The sequence below is a fragment of the Salvelinus sp. IW2-2015 genome, linkage group LG15 (genome assembly GCF_002910315.2).
Source record: "Salvelinus sp. IW2-2015 linkage group LG15, ASM291031v2, whole genome shotgun sequence".
Classification (NCBI taxonomy): domain Eukaryota; kingdom Metazoa; phylum Chordata; class Actinopteri; order Salmoniformes; family Salmonidae; genus Salvelinus; species Salvelinus sp. IW2-2015.
In genome coordinates this window covers 36245983-36273011 of record NC_036855.1, presented here as the reverse complement: position 1 = coordinate 36273011, position 27029 = coordinate 36245983, and the positions used below count along the sequence as shown (strand labels likewise).

Genomic DNA, 27029 nt, shown 5'->3' with positions numbered 1-27029 from the left:
ACTATCTCTGGAACACACTTAGATATATCTTTGATGATACAGTGGTAGCAATACATGGTTATAACATCTACCGAAAAGACAGAAATGCCAACGGGGGTGGTGTTGCGGTCTATATTCAGAACCACATTCCTCTAAAGCTTAGAGACGATCTAATGTTAAATACAGTTGAAGTAATATAGCTACAGGTTCATCTGCCTCACCTAAAGCCTATTATTGAGGGAAGCTGCTATAGACCACCAAGTGCTGACCAACAGTCAGTATCTGGATAATATGTGTGTAATGCATGTGTATGTGATATCAACAGAGAAGTATATTTTCTGGGTGATTTAAATATTTGGCTCTCATCAAGCTGCCCACTCAATAATTAAAAAAAAACTGTAACCAGTGCCTGCAACCTGATTCAGGTTGTCAGTCAACCTACCAGGGTATTTACAAACAGCACAGGAATGAAATCCTCAACATGTATTGATCAAATCTTTACTAATGCTGCAGAAATTTGCTTTAAAGCAGTATCCAAATCCATAGCATGTAGTGATCACAATATAATAGCCATATCTAGGAAAACCAAAGTTCCAGAGGCTGGGCCTAATATAGTGTAAGAGTTCATACAAGAAGTTTTGTAGTGATGCATATGTTGATGTAAAGAATATTTGCTGGTCTGTGGTGTGTAATGAGGAGCAACCAGACGCTGCACTTGACACATTTATGAAATTGCTTTCCCAGTTACTAATAAGCATGCAACCATTATGAAAATGACTGTAGGTATGGCAAATAAGTCTGGCAGCCCAACTGATTGGCAAACGTACTGCAAATTAAGAAACCATGTGAGTAAAATAAATAAAAATAAACTATACTATGAAACAAAGATAAATGATATAAAGATATGACATAAAAYTATAGAAAATTCCATAAAGTCAGTGTGGAAGAGGTGAAAAAATGAATGTTGTCAATCAACAATGACAAGCCACCGGGGTCTAAAAATCTGGATGGAAAAATGACTGAGGATAACAGAGGATGATATTGACACTCCTATTTGCCACATCTTCAATTTAAGCCCGCTAGAAAGTGTGTTCCCTTAGGCCTGGAGGGAAGCTAAAGTCATTCCACTACCCAAGAATAGTAAAGCCCCCTTTACTGGCTCAAATAGCTGACCAATCAGCCTGTTACCAACCCTTGGTAATCTTCTGGAAAAAATTGTGTTTTACCAGATGCAATGCTATTTCACATTAAACAAATTGACAACATACTTTCAGCACGCTTATAGSGAAGGACACTCAACAAGCACAGTACTTACACAAGTGACTGATGATTGGCTGAGAGAAATTTATGATAAAATGATTGTTGGGGCTGTCTTGTTAAACTTCAGTGCAGCTTTTGACATTATCGATCATAGTCTGCTGCTGGAAAAACGTATATGTTATGGCTTTACACCCCCTGGAGTAATGTGGATAAAGAGTTACCTGTCTAACAGAACACAGAGGATGTTCTTTAATGGAAGCCTCTCAAACATAATCCCGGTAGAATCAGCAATTACCCAGGGCAGCTGTTTAGGCCCTTTGCTTTTTTCAAATCTTTACTAACGACATGCCACTGGCTTATGTAAGGCCAGTGTGTCTATGTATGCGGATGACTCAACACTATACACATCAGCTACTACAGCGACTGGAATTACTGCTACACTTAACAAAGAGCTGCAGATAGTTTTGGAATGGGTAGCAAGGAATAAGCTAGTCCTAAATATTTCCAAAACTATAAGCATTGTATTTGGGACAAATCATTCACTAAACCCTAAACCCCAACTACGCCTCGTAATGAATAATGTGGAAATTGAGCAAGTTGAGGTGACAAAACTGCTTGGAGTAACCCTGGATTGTAAACTGTCATGGTCAAAACATATTGATACAACAGTAGCTAAGATGGGGAGAAGTCTGTCCATAATAAAGCGCAGCTCTGCCTTCTTAACAACACTATCAACAAGGCAGGTCCTACAGACCCTAGTTGTCACACCTAGACTACTGTTCAGTAGTGTGGTCAGGTACCACAAAGAGGGACTTGGGGAAATTGCAGWTGGCTCAGAACAGGGCAGCACGGCTGGCCCTTAAAGTACACGGAGAGCTAACATTAATGACATGCATATCAATCTCTCATGGCTCAAAGTGGAAGAGAGATTGACTTCATCATTATTTGTTTTTGTAAGAGGTGTTGACAAGCTGAATGTACCAAGCTGTCTGTTTAAATTACTAGCACACAGCTCGGACACTCATGCATACCCCACAAGACATGCCACCAGAGGTCTCTTCACAGTCCCCAAGTCCAGAACAGACTATGAGAGGCACACAGTACTACATAGAGACATGACTACATGGAACTCTATTCCACATCAGGTATCTGATGCAAGCAGTAAAATCAGATTTAAAAAGCAGGGGAAAATACACCTTATGGAACAACAGGGACAGTGAAGACACACACAAAAAGGTACAGACACATGCAGACGCACACATTGTGATATTGTTGTATGGTGGTAGTGAACATTTTGTGTTGTGGATATGTGGTGGTGTAGAGATGTTATATGATGTACTATTTTATCTTTAGCTCATTCAGTACAAACATAGTTCACTGTTATATATTTTGTTTTACAGTAGACGTTGGAAGTTCACATACACCTTAGACAATACATTTAAACTCAGTTTTTCACAATTCCTGACATTTAATCCTAGTAAAAATTCCCTGTCTTAGGTCAGTTAGGATCACCACCTTATATTAAGAATGTGAAATGTCAGAATAATAGTAGAGAGAATTATTTATTTCAGCTTTTATTTCTTTCATCACATTCCCAGTGGGTCAGAAGTTTACATACATCAACATAGTATTTGGAGCATTGCCTTAAATTGGTTAACTCGGTCAAACGTTTCGGGTAGCCTTCCACAAGCTTCCTACAATAGGTGGTTGTGAATTTTGGCCCATTCCTCCTGACAGAGCTGTGTGTAACTGAGTCCAGTTTGTAGGCCTCCTTTATCGCATATGTTTCTTCAGTTCTGTCCACAAATTTTCTATAGGATTGAGGTCAGGACTTTGTGATGGCCACTCCAATACCTTGACTTTGTTGTCCTTAAGCCATTTGCCACAACTTTGGAAGAATGCTTGGGGTCATTGTCCATTTGAAGACCCATTTGCGACCAAGCTTTAACTTCCTGACTGATGTCTTGAGATGTTGCTTCAATATATGCACATATTTTCCTCCCTCATGATGCCATCTATTTTGTGAAGTGCACCAGTTCCTCCTGCAGCAAAACACCCCCACAACATGATGCTGCACCCCATGCTTCACAGTATGGGATGGTGCTTCGGCTTGCAAGCCCCCCCCTTTTCCTCCAAACATAACGATGGTCATTATGGCCAAAACGTTCTATTTTTGTTTCATCAGACCAGAGGACATTTCTCCAAAAAAGTACGATCTTTTGTCCCATGTGAATTGGCAAACCGTAGTCTGGCTTTTTCATGCGGTTTGGAGCAGTGGCTTCTTCCTTGCTGAGCGGCCTTTCAGTATAGTCGATATAGACTGCTGTTTGACTTGTGATATGAGATATTTGTACCTGTTTCCACCAGCATCTTCATAAGGTCCTTTGCTGTTGTTCTGGATTGATTTGCACTTTTCGCTCCAAAGTACGTTCATCTCTAAGAGGACAGAACGCGCCTCCTTCCTGACGCGTAAGACGGCTGCCGCGGTCCCATGGGGTTTATACTTGCGTACTATGTTTGTACAGATGAACGTGGTACCTTCAGGCGTTCCCAAATTGCTCCCAAGGATGAACCAGACTTGTGGTGTCTACAAATTTTTCTTCTGAGTCTTGGCTGATTTCTTTTGATTTCCCATGATGTCAAGCAAGAGCACTGAGATGTTGAAGGTAGGCCTGAATACATTTTTTTATTTTTTATTTCATCCCTTTATATATCCGAGGTAGGGCCCAGTTCTTGAGAACACAAGTTCATTGTCCAACTGCACCTGGCCAAGAAATACCCACAGTACACCTCCAAATTGACTCAAAATGATTGTCAATAAGCCATCAAAAGCTTCTAAAACACAATTTCTTGGAATTTTCAAGCTGTTTAAAGGCACAGTCAACTTATGTGTATGTAAACTTTCTGAACCCACTGGAATTGTTATACAGTGAATTAAAGTAAATAATCTGTCTCGGAAAACCAATTTGTTTGTAATAAAGACTGGTCATGCAACAAAGTAATCAAGCTTCCTCTAACTGACTTGCAAAATAACTATTAGTTTTTTGACAAGAGCAATTTTGTATTGATCTCACATCTCAGAGAGGAATGTAAGATGGAGGTGATTGAAAAACGAGTTTTAATGACTCCAACCTAAGTGTATGTAAACTTCTGACTTCAACTGTATATTTAATGTGGGTACTTGGTGTGTTTGGACCCCAGGAAGAGCAATGGGGATCCCTAATAAATACAAATAAATACTAGACGTACAGTATTTGTGTTAGGCGTAATACAAATAAATACTAGACGTACAGTATTTGCGTTGAGCGTAATACAAATAAATAGACGTACAGTATTTGCATTGAGCGTAATACAAATAAATACCAGATGTACAGTATTTGCGTTGAGCATGTTCCTGCTGTCAGCCTCTCCAGCTTTCAGTAGCTCTGTGGATGGTGTTGCTAGGCTGTAATAGGAGCAGTGATTCTAGTGGCTAACCTCCATTAAGCCTATAGTCTCTGCCTTCACGCCGCTGCTTGATCTGGTTGGCTGAGGGTCTGGAAGTGGCTACAGCCTCAGGTAATAACTGACCTACCACACATTCACTCCATTACCACTCCCCATAGGTCAGAAATTATAATACAGGTCATAATGGCAGACCAAGGAGCAGGGGCAGAGCCAGAGGCACGCTGGTTTGGTAAACTGTACATGTTTGTCTACAACGTAACGACACACAGAGGCGTGCAGTGGAGAGAGGGAGTGTGCAGTCCATGTCAGAAAGACCAAAAAAACGAAAAAGCAGTGAAGAAATACAATCTTTTGTTGGGTTGTGTTAGTCAAGTCTCTCCCTGTGCTGTAGCTCTGTGCATCAATAGAAGAGGAACCATGACCTTGTACCACACAGTAAAGTATGCCAGCTTCTTCTTAAGTGGGGTGCAAATGCCTCTGAAGCCGCATTCAGGGTAGTAAACAACCATAAGTTCAATAATAATAACAATAATAATTGACACGGATAGAGAATAACCATTTGTAGACGGGATAACAGAGAGAGGCAGCGGGGCTCATCCTGCTTAAACCCATGCTAGGGGAAACACTGATAGTAACTATGGTGATGTTCGTACCGGGATCATCCAGTTGGCCAGGTCTCCCATCTTAGAAACCTGCATGGCTCCCAGCATCGTCAAGTTGATGTGACCACTGCAGAGAGAAGACAAACAATCACCTTATCAATCAATCTATACATCAATTAACTAACCCAATCAGTCCATCAGTCAATCAATCACCAACAAGGTAAATGTGGCAATTGGAGACAGAAGGAGGGTTTGATACCTTGTCGAAGGCATAAGAAACATCAACTGTGTTCTGAGTTAGAGAGAGAATGATGTTGGGTTGTTCCACATGATTAAACATGTGCTATTAAACTATGAAGACATTCTAATTAACTCTGTGTGGGAGGGGTGAGGAGGAGGATGGTTTCAATTTGTAACTGGTAATAGGACAGCTGGTGTAATCAGACAGGTGGCAGCCTATTAGAATAGCCATGTTCCCTCGCCTTCACCTCACCTCTGAGACAAGACAATGAGACATTGTGCCACAGGGAGAGACCTGAGCTACACGCACAACGACAGGCCAATGTCATGCGTTTCAGAAATCTTTGCCGAAACCCACCCAAAACTGTATACATCACCTTCACCGGATCAACTTTTGACACCAGTGGCACCATGCTCAGATCTAAGAGGGAAAGTGTGTATGCGTCTCTCTCTCTCTCTCTGTTTGTGTGTGTGTGTGTGTGCGCGTTAGTGAGTCAGTGGGAGGGAAGGGCACACACAGACAGATACCCTGTAAAATCAGAGCATAGACACTGCAGTGCAATGACTCACTATGACCAGCGTGTGTGTCTGTGTGTGTGTATATGAGCCATGTCTTTGTGCGGTTTCTGGCACATTGGCCATTAGCCCTATGCATTTATGAATCTTATTGGATTTCCACAGGTGGACAAACAGATCTACTTCTATAGGGTGGGTGGGCCGAGTCTCAGCTGATCCAGAAATCAATATCAACCCGTAAATTATCGCCATCGCTTTTGCCGAGCTGCATGGTCAACAACAGCTAACAGCTAATATACAAGGCTTACAAATCAGGGCTTGGCCATGGTTGTTAAGCAGCATTTCATGGTTTCATGGCAGTTTTGTTGAGCTCAGCCGGCATCTATTTATGTAATATACACTATATGACCAAAGGTATGTGGACACCTGCTCGTCGAACATCTCATTCCAAAATCATGGGCATTAATATGGAGTTGGTCCCCCTTTGCTGCTAAAACAGCCTCCACTCATCTGGGAAGGCCTTCCACTAGATGTTGGAACATTGCTGCGGGGACTTGCTTCCATTCAGCCATTCAGAGCATTAGTGAGGTTGGGCACTGATGTTGGGCGATTAGGCCTGGCTCGCAGTCGGCTTTCCAATTCATCCCAAAGGTGTTTGATGGGGTTAAGGTCAGGGATCTGTGCAGGCCAGTCAAGTTCTTCCACACCGATCTCGACAAACCATTTCTGTATGGATCTCTTTGTGCACGGGGGCGTTGTCATGCTGAAACAGGAAAGGGCCTTCTTATCTAGAATGGCATTGTATTAAGACTTCCCTTCACTGGAACAAGGGGCCTAGCTCGAACCACAAAAAACAGCCCCGGACCATTATTTCTCCTCCACCAAACTTTACAATTGGCACTATGCATTGGGGCAGGTAACGTTCTCCCGCCAAAACCAGATTTGTCCGTTGGAATGGAAGATGGTGTAGCGTGATTCATTACTCCAGAGAACGCGTTTCCACTCCTCCAGCCAACGCTTGGCATTGCGCATGATGATCTTAGGCTTGTTTGTGGCTGCTYGGCTTGTGGCTGCTTCATGAAACCCATTTCATGAAGCTCCCGACGAACAGTTCTTGTGCTGATGTTGCTTCCCGAGGCAGTTTGGAACTCAGTAGTGAGTGTTGCAACCGAAGAAAGATTTTTACGCTCTACACGCTTCAGCACTCGGCGGTCCCGTTCTGTGAGCTTGTGTGGCCTACCACTTTGCGGCTGAGCCGTTGTTGCTCCTAGACATTTCTACTTCACAATAACAGCACTTACAGTTGACCGGGGCAACTCTAGCAGGGCAGAAATTTGTAAAGGTGGCATCCTATGACGGTGCCAGTGTTTGTCTATGGAGATTGCATGGCTGTGTGGTCAATTTTATATACCTGTCAGCAATGGGTGTGGCTGAAATAGCCAAATCCACTAATTTGAAGGGGTGTCCACCTACTTTTGGCCATGTTGTGTATATCATCCCAAGGTCTCGACAGAAAACGGGAGGTTTTTGAAGCTGCACTGTCCAAGCTAATCGTAGTGTCTCTTTCTCAGTGTCAATATCCTGATCGGTGAGTCTCCGATTCCATATTCAATAGGACTTCATGTGTCTCACAAAGGGTCATTATGCTTCATGGCATCCACATCTTGTCAATAATGGTCAGACAACCACTACTTTTAGAGACAACCCCAACATGCGCCCGCTCACCCACCCACACGACACACACACACAAACTTCCTGCCCCCTCATCCCTACACTTTCCCTCCTGATCACCCTTAGCCTAAACAGTTACCCGATCATTCAGCCCTAACCTAGCCCCCTAGAGTTTGACTATAACGCACAAACAAAAACACAGAGCCCTCTGTCTCGATGACTTCAAACAGAAATAAATCAGTTATACTGTCGTTACCCTCTGATCATGGCAAACGATTCATCACTGGAGAAGTAGGAAGCTCCTGGAAGCACAGTCACCGTTTCTTTACCTGCACAAACACAGGGGGAAATGTCAACATCTCTCATAAACGGGATAGTTTGTTTCGTTTCGTGTGTATGTGTGTGAGGCAACATCACTTACCGGCGTTAATGAGGTCAGCATCCACTTCGTCTTCTGTGGGGTAGGGGCCCTACACGAAACACACACATTCATCACACAATGACACACATCCGGTCTCTAAGCACCATAACCACACACAAACACACATATTTTCTCTCCCTTCAACAAAGGAACAGTCCTTGTTTCTTTACAGCACTATAAAAGGAGGAGGAGGAGGAGGAGGAGGGGAGGGGAAAAAGAGAGCTTCTGACATCACATCTCTTAACCTGACATTCATAATTGGGGGAACATTCTCACAAATGAGGCATTGGCATATTTCTGCGGAAATTTCTCTGACAACAGAATTGATGTGAAAGGCTTGGTGGAGCGGCAGTCTTTGTTAACACAGCCCACAGCTGTGTATACAAATAATGGATGGAGGAAAAAGAAGGCAGATGGTCGCAAGGTCCACAACGTTGGGTTAAGAATCCGGCACGTTTCAAACGTCAGTCCCAACACCTGTTGTCAAACCATGTTAGTATGGTTTTACAGTGAGAGGGATTTAAATGAGCTTTTTACCAATCCCAGGATGCCGTTCTCGCTTTGCAGGTGGACAGTTATGTCAGGTTGGATGAAGTTGCTGGCCAGCATGGGGATGCCAATGCCCAGGTTAGCTGACAGGGGTTAACGTTAAAGAACACACACTGAATACATGAAAGACATACTAGTACCCTGATCTCATCTGATTCTGCACTACCGATGCCAAAACCTGGGTTAACTGATAGGGTCGGTTTGTCAAAGATAATGAAATTTCCCAATTTTAAATCAAATTGTATTGGTCACATACACATATTTAGTAGATGTTATTGCAGGTGTAGCGAAATGCTTGTATTCCTAGCTCCAACAGTGGAGGAGTATCTAACAATTCACAACAATACACACAAATCGAAAAGATAAAGAATGGAATTAAGAAATATATAAATATTAGGACGAGCGATGTCGGAGTGGCATTGACTAAAATACAGTAGAATAGAGTATATACATATGAAATGAGTAAAGCAGCATGTAAACACTATTAAAGTGACTAGTGTTCCATTATTAAAATGACCAGTGATTCCATGTCTATGTACAGTTGAAGTCGGAAGTTTACATACMCTTAGGTTGGAGTCATTAAAACTCGTTCTTCAACCACTCCACAAATGTATTGTTAACAAACTATAGTTTGGCAAGTCGGTTAGGACATCTACTTTGTGCATGACACAAGTCATTTTTCCAACAATTGTTTACAGACAGATTATTTCACTGTATCACAATTCCAGTGGGTCAAAAGTTTACATGCATGGGGCCTCCCGGGTGGCGCAGTGGTCTAGAGTCCAGAGTCTCTGGGTTCGCGCCCAGGCTCTGTCGCAGCCGGCCGCGACCGGGGGGTCCATGGGGCGACGCACAATTGGCCTAGCGTCGTCCGGGTTAGGGAGGGTTTGGCCGGAAGGGATATCCTTGTCTCATCGCGCTCCAGCGACTCCTGTGGTGGGCCGGGTGCAGTGCGCGCTCTGTCTCTTATACACATCTAGATGTGTATATGAGACAGCATCCACACATCTGGTTCATCCTTGGGAGCAATTTCCAAACACCTGAAGGTACCCCGATCATCTGTACAAATCTGCTCAGGAAGGAGACGTGTTCTGTCTCCTAGAGATTAACATACTTTGGTGAGAAAAGTGCAAATCAATCCCAGAACAACAGCAAAGGACCTTGTGAATATGCTGGAGGAAACAGGTACAAAAGTATCTATATCCACAGTAAAACGAGTCCTATATCGACATAACCTGAAAGGCCGCTCAGCAAGGAAGAAGCCACTGCTCCAAAACCGCCATAAAAAAGCCAGACTACGGTTTGCAATTATACATGGGGACAAAGATCGTACTTTTTGGAGAAATGTCCTCTGGTCTGATGAAACAAAAATAGAACTGTTTGGCCATAATGACCATCGTTATGTTTGGAGGAAAAAGGGGGAGGCTTGCAAGCCGAAAAACACCATCCCAACCGTGAAGCACGGGGGTGGCAGCATCATGTTGTGGGGGTGCTTTGCTGCAGGAGGGACTGGTGCACTTCACAAAATAGATGGCATCATGAGGGAAGAAAATTATGTGGATATATTGAAACAACATCTCAAGACATCAGTCAGGAAGTTAAAGCTTGGTCGCAAATGGGTCTTCCAAATGGACAATGACCCCAAGCATACTTCCAAAGTTGTGGCAAAATGGCTTAAGGACAACAAAGTCAAGGTAGTGGAGTGGCCATCACAAAGCCATGACCTCAATCCTATAGAAAATTTGTGGGTAGAACTGAAAAAGCGTGTGCGAGCAAGGAGGCCTACAAACCTGACTCAGTTACACCAGCTCTGTCAGGAGGAATGGGCCAAAATTCACCCAACCTATTGTGGGAAGCTTGTGGAAGGCTACCCGAAACATTTGACCCAAGTTAAACAATTTAAAGGCAATACACTCAATTAACTAATTGAGTGTATGTAAACTTCAGACCAACAGGGAATGTGATGAAAAAAATCATTCTCTCTACTATTATTCTGACATTTCACATTCTTAAAATAAAGTTGTGATCCTAACTGACCGAAGACAGGGAATTTTTACTAGGATTAAATGTCAGTAATTGTGAAAAAGTGTATGTAAACTTCCGACTTCAACTGTACATAGGGCATCACCAATATAGTAGTACATTTAAACCCTTTTACTATTAATCCACCTTTTGGCTGTCTCTTATACACATCTAGATGTGTATAAGAGACAGCTGTCAGGAGGAATGGGCCAAAATTCACCCAACCTATTGTGGGAAGCTTGTGGAAGGCTACCCGAAACATTTGACCCAAGTTAAACAATTTAAAGGCAATACACTCAATTAGTATTTGGTAGCAGGGAATGTGATGAAAAAATTAAAAGCTGAAGAAAATCATTCTCTCTACTATTATTCTGACATTTCACATTCTTAAAATAAAGTTGTGATCCTAACTGACCGAAGACAGGGAATTTTTACTAGGATTAAATGTCAGTAATTGTGAAAAAGTGTATGTAAACTTCCGACTTCAACTGTACATAGGGCATCACCAATATAGTAGTACATTTAAACCCTTTTACTATTAATCCACCTTTTGGTGAGATATCAATGATGATTTGTTCAGTCAACTCCCATTTCACGTTCAAGGATACCATACATCCCATCCTCAAACTCCAGAGCTGCCCGGCGAATGATCCTCTCTCGTACGATGTCAGAGTCCTTCTTTGGTTTTGGCTTCTCTGCTTGGGCCTTCTGCACTGTACGCCTCTGAAGAGCGGAGAGAGAGAGACAATTCAGTCATCTCGGCTTAGTACCAATTGATTACCCACACTTCCATATTGTACTATGAAAGGTTTGGGAGTGATGAATTATAGATCACAGTGGGTGGAAACAAATTTCCCCCAAATTCCCAGGCTTTCCAGAAATCCTGGTTGGAGGTTTCCAGATTTCCTGCTTATTCCCTCCTAGTTTCGGGAATCTTCCAACAGAGATTTCTGGAAAACCTGGGAATTTTGGGAAAGTTACTGGAACTTTTGCAACCCTTTTTAAACAGTAATACTGCCACTCATTTAATTCCTCATGGTACTAGAACAGGGTAGAGAGGACTTGATTGCACATCAACTTAGTCCAAAAGATAACAGGAAGTCTATAATCCATAGAAAATAACGACAATTTTGCAACCCAGTATGAATCCACTGAGATGTCTGGAGGCCCACCTCTATCCTCTTCTCGTAGCTGCCTCCCGTGATGATCCTGTGGATGTAGATGCTAGGGACGTGGATGTCCTCTTCAGCAAACGTYCCCACATCCACCACCTCCTCTACCTACACACAGATAGAGTTGGATGAAGCATTTTATTTCACCTTTATTTAACCAGGTAGGCTAGTTGAGAACAAGTTCTCATTTACAACTGCGACCTGGCCAAGATAAGGCAAAGCAGTGCGATCAAGCATGAATTAACAGTGTTGCTGGTCACTCCAAACACTGATCCTAGGGGGTTACCTAAAGCCACACTCCTCGATCCCTGTTTCCAACCGCTGTGATCGATTCACATTTGTAAAATACAACGTTCAATGTTTTCATTCTGGTCTTTGTTAACGGCTGATAGAGGGTGGAAACAGAGTTTTAGAGGAGTGTGTCTTTAAACCTCTCTTTTTCGATCTGCTAACAGCGAGCAGGAACCACACTGTATTCATTTCCCCAGCTTTGACAACCACCAAGCCTAGAGCAAGCTGCTTTCATGCGACAGCTTGGCAGTGGGGCCTTTAGAGAGGTCGAGCCCAGGGGAAAGGGCCTGATCCTGGGATCAGAGGTGATGGAAGGTGGGTGCAGGTTCTGTCCATCACAAGGAGAAACCTGGTGTTACATTACAAGCTCTGTCCCAATGTTATTAGATTTAGAAGGACTTGGAATGGTCCAAGTATGGCCTGGAGAAGGGGTGTTGGCAAGGGTTTCAAGAAGCATCACAATCATCATCTCAATTGTCTTCATCGCCACCATGATCATCATCATCAGTAATCCATTAGTGTCAACCATAAGGGAATTACACAATGTGGAGGTGAAGACATTTTACTGACTGTGTCACTTAGCAAGGAATCTAAACCCCAATCATACCAGCCACATAACAGAAGCTATGACGACTAGCAAAGATGATAGCTGACGCTCATTAAAAAGCTTTAAAATGAACCAGCCTCAGTTGGCTGGTTACTAAGCAACATTTTCAGAAAGCTTCCTGCTAAATGAATTACTTCCAGAGTGTGTCCTGGGTTCTGCCTGAGATATGTTCCCCATGTTATTTAATGAGACATTCATTGTAATAGGTATTGATCCCAGGAAGAAAGAGGTCAACGTGACTCGGTAAAAAGGGCAGAAGGTAAACACTCTCTTCCTTTAAAGAACCCGGTGACTAGAGATATTTTGGACAGCACACTTCTATTTACCAGAAGTACGTTCAACAAGGGAAATGGCTCGTTTGTGAGCGTTAACACAAGCTGACACATTCCGTTTGTTTTGTGTTAAATCGCAAACGTTTGCTAGCTGTCATAGAAGGTTGTGAGCGGCAAAAGTAAGTGTCTGTTTTGGGTCCAAACCTCTTTGCAAGAATATTAACATCTTTGGAGTGAGCCCATTGTTTTCCGACCCCTTCATCCCATCGTCCTGTGCTGTTTGTTATGGTACCCCAGTTGCCTATGAAGAGCAGCATGAGATAACAACAACACTTTCTGCTGAAGTAGACCCTCGCTAAGCTTTAGAGAGACAGAGAGAGAGAGAGAGGGTGAGAGAGAGTGAGAGGAAGAGAGAGTGAGAGGGAGAGAGGGAGAGAGGGAGAGAGAGAAGGGGTAAGAGACAGAGAGAGAGGGGGGAGAGAGAGAGACGGGGGGAGATGGAGAGCGCGAGAGAGAGCGGGGAAAGAGAGAGCGAGAAAGGAGACAGAGAAAATGCTAGAGAGAGGAAGAGGGGCTCAGGGACTCTTTCAGGAGCAATAATCTTATAATACGATGCTGAAATCATCCCTCTTCATAAAGACTCAGAGGGGAGACACTTCAGAGAGGGAGAGGTAGGCCAAATCGACTTGCAGAAACGAGGAAAAAAAGAGATCTCTACAGAAAGGGGGACAACATAAATTGCAGCCCTCTACTTTCCCCCTACATCCTCCACTCCAATGTAACAGAGGATATTATATATTTATTGCATTCACACAAGGGGGCAGCAGGTAGCCTAGTGGTTAGAGCGTTGGGCCAGTAACCGAAAGGTTGCTGGATCGAATCCCTGAGCTGACAAGGTAAAAATCTGTCGTTCTGCCCCTGAACAAGGCCAGTTAACACACTGTTCCCSGGTAGGCCGTCATTGTGAATAAGAATTTGTTCTTAACTGACTTGCCTAGTTAAATATTTTTTTTAAAGGTGGGCATTTACAGACACATAGAATTGAGTCCTTCCTTATCTCAGCTTCCTCTCCCTCCACACTCTACAGTGACTGACTGAGACGAGCCAATGGGTAAAAGCCGAAAGGATCCCATCTAAGCGTTGTCATGGCTACAGGGGCTTTGGTGGTTAGCCGGGCGGTTCAGGGCAGTAAAGTGATTGAGGCGCGTTCTCTCTCTGGGTTAAATCTCTGATAGTGCGAAAGGAAGCCAAGGGTGGGGATGAGAGACTGACACTTTGCTAGGGGCTGATGCAGCATCTGACACAAGCAGATGCACACACACGGAATGCAAGCACGGACACACACACACACCAAGGTTTTCCTTAGCAGGTAATTGCAGGCTTTTGGACGATAAAATTAATTAGAAGCCGATAAGATTGCAGCCGGCCAAATTGTCCTGGGTAATTCTACATTTGTTGTATGGACAATGACAGTTGTGAATCTGATGCAGCCGAAGAGCTACTGCCCCCTTACCCGGGAAAGCACCGAACAAACAGAGACGTTGGACCATCGAAGATGCGCAAATATGATGAGAACTACATTGATTTGGGGTTCACTTATATTGGGAGTAGTGCCTTTCCTCAGCCACAGTGTGTTATATGTGCAAAAGTACTATCTCACAACTCGATGAAAACGTCACTCTTGGGCAGACATTTAGAAACAAAACATTGCCAATTTGAAAAATTGAGCGAGAATTAAGACGACTTTCGAGTAGTAAGACATGTATAAAAGCAACAGATACCATTAATAAGAAGGAGCTAGAAGCGTCTTATATGGTGAGCTACCGAGTAGCTAGGACAGGCAATCCCCATACTATTGTGGAGGGCTTAATACTTCCTGCTGCGGATATGGCTGGGACAATGCTGGGGGAAAAGGCCCCAAAAAACTATACAGACAATGACCTCATCAAACAACACTATTTCACGATGCATCAGTGACATGGCAGGAGATGTTTTGAAGCAATTACTGCTTCGCATACAAGCCAGTGAATTCTATGCGTTACAGCTGGATGAGTCAACAGACGTGGCGGGCCTGGCACAGCTCTTGGTATATGTCCGTTCCGTTTTTGGGGGATCAATTAAGGAAGACAACCTCTTCTGCAAACCACTGGAAACCAGGACAACAGGAGAGGATATTTTTAAAGTTCTGGGCAGCTTTGTGACATCAAATGGACTTTGGTGGTCAAGATGTGTTGGTATCTGTACTGATGGCGCAAAAGCCATGACAGGAAGACATAGTGGAGTGGTAACGCGAGTGCAAGCAGTTGCTCCCCACGCCACTTGCGTACACTGCAGCATCCACCGAGAGGCTTTTGCTGCCAAGGGAATACCTGACACCTTGAAAGACGTTTTGGATACTACAGTGAAAATGGTTAACTTTGTTAAAGGAAGGCCCCTGAACTCTCGTGTATTTTCTGAACTATGCAATGATATGGGCAGCGACCATGTAACGCTTTTACAACATACAGAAGTGCGCTGGTTATCAAGGGGCAAAGTATTGACAAGAGCGTAAAGTTTTATTTACTGACCATAATTTTCACTTGTCTGACCGCTTGCATGATGAAGAGTTTCTCACACAACTGGCCTATCAGGGTGATGTTTTTTCTCGCCTGAATGATCTGAATCCAGGATTACAGGGACTCTCCGCAACTATATTCAATGTGCGGGACAAAATTGAGGCTATGATTAAGAAATTGGAGCTCTTCTCTGTCTACATTAACAAGGACAACACACAGGTCTTTCCATCATTGTATGATTTTGTGTGTGCAAATGAACTCAATGTCAAATGTGATATAGCGAAGCACCTGAGTGTGCAATTACGCAGGTACTTTCCCAAAACGGATGACACAAACAACTGGATTCGTTATCCCTTTCATGCCCTGCCTCCAGTCCACTTACCAATATCTGAACAAGAGAGCCTCATTGAAATTGCAACAAGCGGTTCTGTGAAAATATAATTGAATCAACCACGTACCTTGCAACCACGTACCTATGTGAGAGTGGATTCTCGGCCCTCACTAGCATGAAAGCTAAATACAGGCACAGACTGTGTGGACTGAGACTCTCTCCAATACAACCCAACATTGCACAGTTATGTGCATCTGTTCAAGCACATCCTTCTCATTAACCTGTGGTGAGTTATTCACAATTTTTGATGAGCAAATAAAGTTGTATATGTAAGATGGTTAAATAAAGAGCAAAGTTATTGATTATTATTATATTATTATTTGTGACCTGGTCCCATAAGAGCTCTTTGTCACTTTCCATGAGCCGGGTTGTGACAAACTCACACTCATTCTATGTTTAATAAATGTATCGTGTGTGGCAGGCTTACAATGATGGGAAAAAAATAACATTTGAGAGAGTGCGCAGGCCCTGGTGCTAGAGGGGGTATGCAGCTGGAGGTTGAATGTTTGAAGGAGTACGGGACTAGAAAAAGTTTGGGAACCACTGGTTTAGAGCAATCGGGCAAGGTTTTCCAGATTAGTGGAGAACTAGGCCTTTTTTAAATAAACTGCTTCAGATGGGTTGCAGCTGTGCCAGTGAGTGATTGACAAGCCATGCTAGAGGTTCATATTCCCTATCTCTAGTTGTCAATAGCGCTCCGGTGTGACCTTAGTGGTTGAACGTATGGAGGGGGGATGATTGTAGACTAGTTTCTATACGTCTTCTGTATGTGCTTCAATAGCCTACATCCTAGATACCAGATTCAATCACCAGCCCTGCTGCCTTAGAGGGTGATGGTGATAGTGATGATGAAGACGACATTGTAAGGGGGTGTTACACCACCCAACCATGTCGCTCTACCCTGCCTCACTCGACACACAGTCTGTCCTCAGCTCAGTGAGCTGTTGCCTAAGCTAAGCCAAGCCCAGCCAGCACAATAAACAAACTCATCCAATTTAAATATTATATGTGTATAAAGGGCCCAGTGTGGCTTTGATCTGCGCGATGGGTGTGTGAGTGGGGCTGCAGCAGGGCTCAGCAGGACAGTACAGAACTGGAATGAATCAAAAGACAATAAAACACACAGGAACGCACACACACAAACCACCTATCGACACACATACATATTTTAATTGATATTCCTGTGTCTGTAGTAGCATTTTCACATCAATGAGAGGCGGGGAGAGGCTTGAAGTGACCTGGGAGGGAGACACAGGGAATGAAAGGTCCACTGGGAAACACACACACACACCTTTTTTGGTCAGTGTGTTCTTTTTTAGAACTCTGAGCGCTGTCAGGGCATAATAATCTCAAACTGACGGGCATACAGTGTGTATATGTGTGTGTGGTGCCTTTGTCCTAGGTGTGTGTGGTTAGCTGTGCCCAGCATATTCACCTCCTTCAGCCCCAGTCATATTATTAGATCAAAACGTCAAGTCAAGGTACAGCTCGCTGATGTGATCAATGGAAATGAATAAGACAGGAGTACCACACACACACACACAAAACACACACACACACACACACACACACACACACACACACACACACACACACACACACACACACACACACACAAGGCTGTTGATAAGACCTTTTTACAAATCCACTGATGTGAATGAACTGCTGTGACCCAGCCCTGTCCCAACTCAGCTGTGTGTATGTGTGTGTTTGTGTGTTGACATTAAAGGACGTTCAGACAAATTGCTCTGATCAGTACACATATGAAGGGCATCCATTTCTCTTTGAGCGGAGGCTCAGCCTTTTCTAAACCTTCGTTATATACCAAGGAGCCAATCAAAAACGATGAGTACTTCCCTACTTCAGTCATCTCTCTCCGCACTCTATCTCCCTCCATGCCGCTTTCCACACAGACCTAGCCACACACCCTGTCACTCAAGGAGCGCATTTTTGTTCCTCCTCGACAAGGGCTGCGGTTCAAACTCATAAAAGACAAACCCTTGTCCACTTACCCTCATCTTATGCCCTTGGGGGAATCCCCATCACCATCTTTGAGGGTGGTCCAAATGATTAGCCAAGCAAGGGAAGTTTGCAACGTAAGCCCCTCAGTCCTCGTTTTTAATCGAGTTGGCGAGTGTACAATATTGTTCACCCGGGGCCTGAAACTCCCCATAATTCAATTCGTGATGATTGTACATCCGCTAAGAAAAGTCAGCCAAAAATTAAAAGCTCAATGTCAATATGGAGTGAACATACAAGTGTAAGTAAAAATGAATGTAAATAAGTTAGAAATTGTGCTACTAATACACGACGGCACAAACACATCTCGTAAAAGTAATGACGTTTTTGTTTGGTTAGCTTTTGGAAATTGTAGAAAAAACATTTTCGCAGCCTTTTTGCAGCTAGGCAGGCTAACGTTATTTAGCTAATTGATTTGCTAGCTATCGTACAGTAGGCATATATTAATAATTATATATTTAATGTAAGTAGACATACATCTTTCCCGGGGTGGCGCAGTGGTCTAGGGCACTGCATCGCTGCATCGCAGTGCTAGCTGCGCCACCAGAGTCTCTGGGTTCGCGCCCAGGCTGGGCTGGGTTCGCGCCCAGGCTCTGTCGCAGCCGGCCGCAACCGGGAGATCCGTGGGGCGACGCACAATTGGCATAGCGTCGTCCGGGTTAGGGAGGGTTTGGCCGGTAGGGAGGGTTTGGCCGGTAGGGATATCCTTGTCAGTATGTAAAAAAAAATGTAATAAAATGTATGCACTCTACTGTAAGTCGCTCTGGATAAGAGCGTCTGCTCTTGGCTGGTAGGGATATCCTTGTCTCAGTATGTAAAAATGTAATAAAATGTATGCACTCTACTGTAAGTCGCTCTGGATAAGAGCGTCTGCTAAATGACTAAAATGTAAAATGTAAATGTAATACAATCATAATTGACTGTAGCGCATATAAACCACCCACAAGCTACCGGTAGCTGAAAACACAATCATTGCGGTCCATTTAAAAATCATTCCTTCCTCCCTCGCCCCTTGCCATGCAAGTGTATTTTTTATTTTTTTATTAACAAATCAATACAGGAAGTACATGTGGAAACACAACTATATATAAATCATATACAAAGGACAATTGGGCTAGGGGGGTACAATATCACATTATACAAGGACCTTAAGGGACATACATACACTTATTATTCTAACAGCTTTTTTGTTAGTAGAGTATTTAATTGTCTTAAAATACAGTTCAATTTATTTTTGTAAGGTAAGAAAATGTGGTGTTTTGCTTGTAAATGTACATTTGTGAATATGAAATGTGGCCAAAAGAATAATGAAATGAATTACATAAAAATGTTTCAGCTTATTTCTATCGTAGGTAAATAATCCAAGCAGTACATCTCTCCACAATAGTGTAAGATCTTCATAAATGGGTTCAATTATAAATCTACTGATGTCTTGCAACAGTTTTCTTACATGAATACAATGCCAAAAAAGATGCAACACTGTTTCTGGGTGGTCATTACAAAAGGAACAATTTGAGTTTGTTTTCCTTAAACTTCTTCATATAGTGGTTGGCAGGATAATATTTATGAATAATTTTAAAGGAAACTTTAATTTTGTTAACAAGTAGGTATGTGTGTGGCAACATCCAAACTTTTCCCCAACAGATATTATCAATAAATCCATTCCAATAAGGCATGACATGAGGTATAGATAGATACAACATCCTGCTGAAACAAGGTTCGTATCGCTCTGTTGTTGAATAGACCAAAAGAGAAACAAATCTTTCCTACTGATGAGTCAACAGGGTTAATGGAAGGTAGGCTCTGAGGGTTAGGTCTTGACACGTTCCTGAATAATAAAGCAACACCTGAGGGAATGGCATCTAAAACAATTGCAAAATCTTTAGGTGTTACAGGGACCTTGTAAAWGGTAAGAATAAGAATTCCTTATAACTGAGTAAAAGACCCTCTTGCATTTACCAGTTGGCTCACCAATAGGATATTATTTCGGAACCAATATTCTAAAAACAAAATAAGTATTTTTATACAATATATCCCGATTATTTCATATATAATATCTGTGTGGAGAAAAAATATGCTTATAAATGAAGGACCATGACAAGAAAACCTGCCGATGAAAAGCAGAAAGTTTCACTGGAACTTTGTCAATATTATAATTGCAAACCAACATGAAGTTAAGGCCACCAAAAGTAGAGAAGACATGAYGAGKAATAAAATTCCACATAGAAGTGGGTCTTCTTAGGAATTGTTCTATCCAATTGATCTTAAAAGTATTATTTAAGGTAGTAAAGTCCAGAAAATTCAGCCCACCATTCTCATAAGTGTTCATTACAACAGTTTTCCTAATGTAATGGGTACGGTTTCTCCACAGAAAGTTGAAAAGCATCTGGTCTATCTCCTTGCTTATTTTACCGTCGAGATATAAAGATAGAGCACCATATGTTAGTCTAGAGATATCTTCAGCCTTGGTTATTAGGACTCTTCCTTTTAAAGATAAGTCCCCCTGTAGCCATTGATTTAGCGTCTTCTGTTTTTTTTTTTTTTTTAAATAAGAGGGTTAAAATTTAGTAAGCCTCTAGACTTCTGATCCTTTGTAATGGTTATGCATAAATATGTAAGTTCTTCTTTTACTGGAATACCATAATATGAAGGTGTCACACAATCTTTGACAGCCATGAGTTCACATTTATTAATGTTAAGATATAGACCAGACGCTTTGGAAAAGGATTGTATCACATTGATCGATATGGGAATTTGGTTAGCGTCTTTCAGAAAAAGTGTAGTTACGTCAGCCAGGTGGCTTATAATAATYTCTTTACCAGCTATGGAAATACCTTGTACAGGACTATTATTTAAAGAATTTGTAAGAAGTTCGGTGATTAATAAAAACAGGTATGCAGAGATAGGACAAGCTTGCCTAATTCCTCTCTTTAACTCAAATCTAGGTGAGGTGCCATATTTCAATTTGATAGAGCTGTTACCATTTGTATAGAGAGTCTTAATAGACTTACAGAAAAAAATCTCCAAAGACAAGTCTCTCAAGGGAGTGGAAGAGGAACTGATGTTCTACTGTGTCAAATGCTTTATAAAAATCTAAAAATAATATGAAGCTATCCTCGGTTGTTAGGTCTGAGCAGTCAAGTATGTCTAATACTAGTCTGATATTGTTAGAAATATGTCTGTTCCTCATAAAGCCAGACTGTGTTTCATCAATGATTGCATCCAGGACTTCTTTAATTATTTTTGCAAGTAGTAAGGCTAATATCTTATRTGTCGTGGAAAATTGAAAGATTATGTTATAGTGCTTGTAAGATTATATTATAATCTTTGTATTGCATTAGAATGGTTGCTTTATTCGACAGARTAGAGTATTCTGTCGACTATTGTGTGTGTGTGTTCCACTGAGGATGGGCCTCTAWGAGATAGCACTGACAGAGGAGATTTATGATGTCTTTGGGTAATAAAGCCTAAAGAGCATTCCAGATAGTAAAGGTAATGTTTTTGTGCTATACCGTACCAGGGTGAGACGGGTTCCAGTTTGGAGTAGGAGGGGGCCAGACACTGGTCTTTACAATGAGAACTGTTGACACAGCAGTAACTGTCTGCTATGTTTTATAGATATCTTTCATACAAATCTTAACCTTTGTGAACTGTTCCTAAGATCTGTGGTTCGTCATGTAAGTTGAGAGGGGTGTATCTTGGCTATAAAAGATCTTTGTATTMTTCTGTAGTGACTCTCAAAATTCATTATAGATAGTGAATTGTTGAAAGTCAAAGGATAAAGCTTAAAGCTCATTAAAGATTAAGTTTAAGTATAACTCTGACTRGTGTGTAGTTTGTAACTCTCCTCAGTTGGTAATACAGGAAAATGCCATCACACATTATTAAGAAGACAAATTGGACACCAGTTATCGATGAGCAGCACTTATTTTTTAGGCTTGGGTATCAGTGTTATTAACCCCTGACTTATTGTAGGAGGGAGAACATTGTTTTTAATACTCTCTAAAAATACTWAAAATAGGAAGGGAGCTACTTGTTCAGAAAATAATTTGTAAAATTCTGATGTAATTCTATCAACACCTGGTGATTTATTGTTCTTTAGATGTTTGATAGACTATAATCTCTTCAACTTTGATGGGTTCATCACACTGTTTAGATTCTATATCACTGATAGAGTGAACATTATTCAGTGAGTCAAAAAACATATATCTGTGGATTCCTGACAGTACATAGAGCTATACAATTTTCTGTAAAAATTGCTACAGTATTTAGCAATACATTTTTGGTCATCTGTAATAACACCATCAATTTTTAGCTTATGGATAGTGTTATTTGTAGAGTGAAATTTCTCAAGTCTAAAGAAATAGGATGAATTCTGTTCTCCCTCCTCAATTCATTTTTTYCTAGATCTAATAAAGGCTCCTTCTGCTTTTAATCTATATATATTATCCAGTGTATTTTGTAACTCAATCAGTTCCATCTTCTCCTCCTCCGTGAGGCCGGCTGGGGACCTCTGAGAAAGGGAAGTTATCTTAATGATCACCTTTTCCTCCTCAGCTCTTCTGGTCTTAGCAAGATTACTACCATATTTTCTAAGGTATTTGGACACCTCAAATKTAAAGARCTCCCAGTTCTTGCAATAAGATTTTTCTTCACAAGCTCTTTCCCAAAAGTGTGAAAGCAGATCTTTAACCTCAAACGTAACTATAKAATTATTTAATAACGAGCTATTTAGCTTCCAGTAGGATGCTCTACCAAGGTTAGTATCAGGGGTAAATATTTTGATATCAATGTAAATGGCCCTGTGGTCTGTGAGGGGAGTAGTACAAATATTTGTAGTAACACACTCACCATCAATACATTTGAATATAAGCCAAAAATATATTCTGGATTGTCTGGAAACTGTTTTGTTACTCCAAGTGAATGATCTGTCGGCCGGAAACCTCTCTCTCCATATATCAGTAAGATCAAACTTTTCCATAAAAAGTATTAAACCCAAATTCTGATTGGTTGGCTTACCTGGGGGCCATCTATCAGTTGAATTATCTATAGTAATGTTAAAGTCCTCTCCTATCAATAATAACAAATTTGGAAATTTAGATAACCAATGATGTATATGTTTCTCTATAGATTCAAGCAACTCATCATTCTCATGTTWGGTGTTGTACCYGTAGAAGTTYACWGTAATGAGCGTRATGTCATTGTAACTGATCACAAGACAAATAAAGTTACCAAAGGGGTCACATTCCGAGTGTAGAATATTACCACCAAAAGGTATTTTTCATTGTAGTGACACCAGCGGAGCGTTCAGATCCATAGGAAAGMCAAATATCGTTGCCCCACTGTGACCTCCAGAAGTTGGCAACAGCCGAAATTGAGTGAGACTCTTGAAAAAAGCAGAAATCTGTTTGAAATTGTTTAGCAAATAAAAATAAGGCCTTGCTCTTCACATTGTTTCATAACCCCCTAGCATTAAGAGAAACTACAGACAAAGACAAAACAACAAAGATTATATAAAAGTATAAACTTTTTAGGATGAGTCAAACGTAGGAGCAGTGAACGTAAGCGATAATGAACCGAGATCTGCACCATTTAGGTCAACTTAAAGTGAAAATAGCTTCCATAAACTCTGAGCTAGATGTTATCCAGCTTTTGAAATTCAACTCAACAGAAAATTATGTTCAAGACCAAACCAAGGGTTCTTTGTAGTAAGAGAGAYTAAAAACCCTCTTTAGTGTAATCAGGAACTATTCTGAGAAATAAAATACAAAATAATAATTTAAATAAAAGGGTACCTTACTATTTTAAGGGCATATGAAAACTGATCATAAAAAAATGGAATAAAAAAATGTTTTACATATACATGTTCCTAAGTCCTTTTTCAYTTGGAAATAAGTATTAATAACTAAATAGAACAATAACCGTGTAAAGTCAGAGCAGACATGTACGGCCTTTAAAGCARTATCTTAGTTACTGTATACATAAAAAATAAATACAACTTTCAGTCTTCTTCGTAAGTTTGTAAACAAAATAGGCCTTCTGGTCATACAAGAACAAACTATTAAATCGAGGTACCTGAGTATTCCGGAAAAAAGTCACCTGATGATTGTTAGGTAACATTAATCAATACAAGGAAAATGAGAATACCATGGCYGAAACCATCAATCTATTCCTTCTGGTGAGATTCTAGGGAGAAATATGGATTTCTGAAMCGTTGATGAAGCCTCGTCCTCCGACGAAGTAAGCAGCCTTTCCCTCATTTCGTGCTTTCTTGATCGTTGGCCACAACTTGTTCCTTCTTTCTATGTCCTCCGGGCTGAGATGCTCGACGAAACGCATACCATGGCTCTGAAGGAAGGCGTTCTTCCTAGCAGCTTTCCAGACAGCATCCCTGTATAGAATCGGGCAGTGAAGAGGATGATGATACCCCTTGGTCTTGAATCGTTTTGCTGTTGCTTCTTGCCGAGGCGATGCACAACGTCGATGGTATCACCAACTTTGTTCTTCTCTGCAGGCATAACTTCTTGGCAGATGTGGATAGCCTCTCCTCGCACATCCTCATTCTCCACCTCTGGCACGCCTTAGAGTCTCAGGTTCCATCTTCCTGTGTATTGTTCCAGATCAGTGAGACGTCTATGGTAGACATTGTTATTCTTTTCCACACTTTTTTCAACTTTTGCCACTCTCGTTTTCACATCCTTGATTTCACCACATGCAAACTCCACAGTCTTTTTCAAGCCTTTGATAACCATGGTGTTCACGCCTACCATTTTCTCAATGGCGTCAGACCTGGAGTTGACGAGTAAGGAGAGGGTAGCCACGATGTCAGAGTTCATGTTGGGCTTTTTGGAGGGTGGAGGTTTGCACGGAGTAAACGGTAAAGAGGGGAATTCGTCATCTTCAACAGCATTCGAAAGCATGATATTATCCATAGGGCAAGCGTAGTTATGGCAGTTGTCTATAAGCACAATTCTCTCTTGTTGATTAGCAATAGAACGGCTAGCTTCTTCCTTTCTTTCTTTGTCACGACTTCGCATGGACATGCCGAAATAAATTATCCAATTCTTATTCCAGTCACAGGAAAGTTCTTATATCTTGAACAAATAAAAACAGTAATAGTAATGACTGTAAACTTGTTTTCTTCACAATCTTTCTGAAGTTTGGTGCGGAGCGCTGTAAAAAAGCGTCTGTTCAAGCCGCCATCTTGGCCTCCCCTTGCCATGCAAGTGTATACTCGTCAGATGTCATGATACGTCATCAGAAGTGTCCACTTAATTATGAGGGCTGATGGGATAGGCTGTGTCTTTTAAATGTTTGGACTGTAGCCCAGAATACACTTACGTTCAGTTTCTGCATGGTCAATGCAGTATTTGCAACAATGTTGATGACAACAATGCTGTTTTCACCTTTATTCTTAATATAAATCCACTAGCGTTCTATAATTACACTATTTGTTTTGTTTTTCTTACATCTGCAAACATCTAACCACTAATGCTAATTGCTAGCTAGCTAATAAATGTACTGAGTCAGAGAACGTAACTAGCTTTCCAGCCTGATAATACCAGTGATGGTGTGTAGACCTAAATCTGCATGTTTTTTTTGTTGCAGCGGTATCTTCTAAATCGAAGAGGACTATGCGAAGCAAGAATATGTATGCTCCATGAAGTAGCTAAGAGAATACATTCAATGTAGCCAAAGATTATAGGGTCCCCTACGAAACACTTGGGTTCCTATGTGTCACAATAACTTCTCCTTGGCATTTTCATTTGTTGTCATGTCAAACACTGTATGCTCACTATTATATTCTAACTATAGAATTAGAATAATCATTCTATTTCCATGATTCCAATAGTTCACCAAAGTGTTTTGCTCTAAATCACAAGTCAAATTGCAATTGCAACATTTTGGTTTTGGGGCGGCAGGTAGAGTGTTGGGCCAGTAACCGAAAGGTTGCTGGATCRAATCCCAGAGCTGACAAGGTAAAAATCAGTTGTTCTGCAAAAAATCTGTTGTTCTGAACAAGGCAGTTAACCCACTGTTCCCAGGTAGGCCGTCATTGTCAATAGGAATAGGAATTTGTTCTTAACTGACTTGCCTAGTTAAATAAAGGTTAAATTTAAAAAAGAATAAGGCCTAAATTGTTGTGCAGCCCTACATGGCAGTGTGGAAATGACCTCAAATGAGGGCAGGAAATGCAGAAACATAAAATACTGTTATACCATCAAAAGATTATAATAATACTGTGATATTATATTTTTGCCATATCGCCCAGCCCTAGACAAAACACATCATGACAAAAGAGACACCACAGCATTACATAAACTAAGACAACAACACAACATGACAACTACACAACATGGCAGCAGCACAACATGGAAGCACAATTTTTTTTAGGCAAAGACAACAGCACAAAGGACAAAATTGTACAAAAAACACATCAAATGAAGCAGTCACAAGTGTCAGTAAGAGTGTGCATGATTGAGTCTTTGAATTTAGAGATAAAACTGTCCAGTTTTAGTGTTTTCTGCAGCTCGTTCTAGCCGCTAGCTGCAGCGAACTGAAAAGAGGAGTGACCCAGGGATGTGTGTGCTTTGGGGACCTTTAACAAAATATGACTGGCAGAACGGGTGTTGTATGTGGAGGATGAGGGTTGCAGTAGATATCTCAGATAGGGGGGAGAGAGGCCGAAGAGGGTTAAGCATCAACCAGTGGGTCTTGCGCCGGGTATAGAGAGATGACCAGTTTACAGAGGAGTAAAGAGGGAAGTGGTGCATCCTATAAGGAGCTTTGGTGGCAAATCTGATAGCCGAATGGTAAAGAACCTCTAGCTGCTCAAGAGCCCCTTTACCTGCCTATCTATAAATTACATCGCCGTAATCTAGCATGGGTAGGATGGTYATTTGAATCAGGGTTAGTTTGGAAGCTGGGTTGAAAGAGGAGCGATTACAATAGAGGAAACCAAGTCTAGATTTAACCTTTGCCTGCAGCTTGTATATGTGTTGAGAGAGAGAGAGA

General features: G+C 41.6%; 1 protein-coding gene across 1 annotated transcript in view; it reads right to left on the bottom strand.

Annotated features, from left to right (window-relative positions):
- Positions 1–27029, bottom strand: part of oxct1a (3-oxoacid CoA transferase 1a) — a 176996-nt gene that overhangs the window by 41541 nt on the left and 108426 nt on the right. The window contains 6 exon segments of the mRNA XM_024001609.2: positions 5340–5415; positions 7972–8044; positions 8137–8185; positions 8674–8768; positions 11316–11430; positions 11880–11987. Of these exon segments, the coding sequence (XP_023857377.1) occupies positions 5340–5415; positions 7972–8044; positions 8137–8185; positions 8674–8768; positions 11316–11430; positions 11880–11987 (516 nt within the window).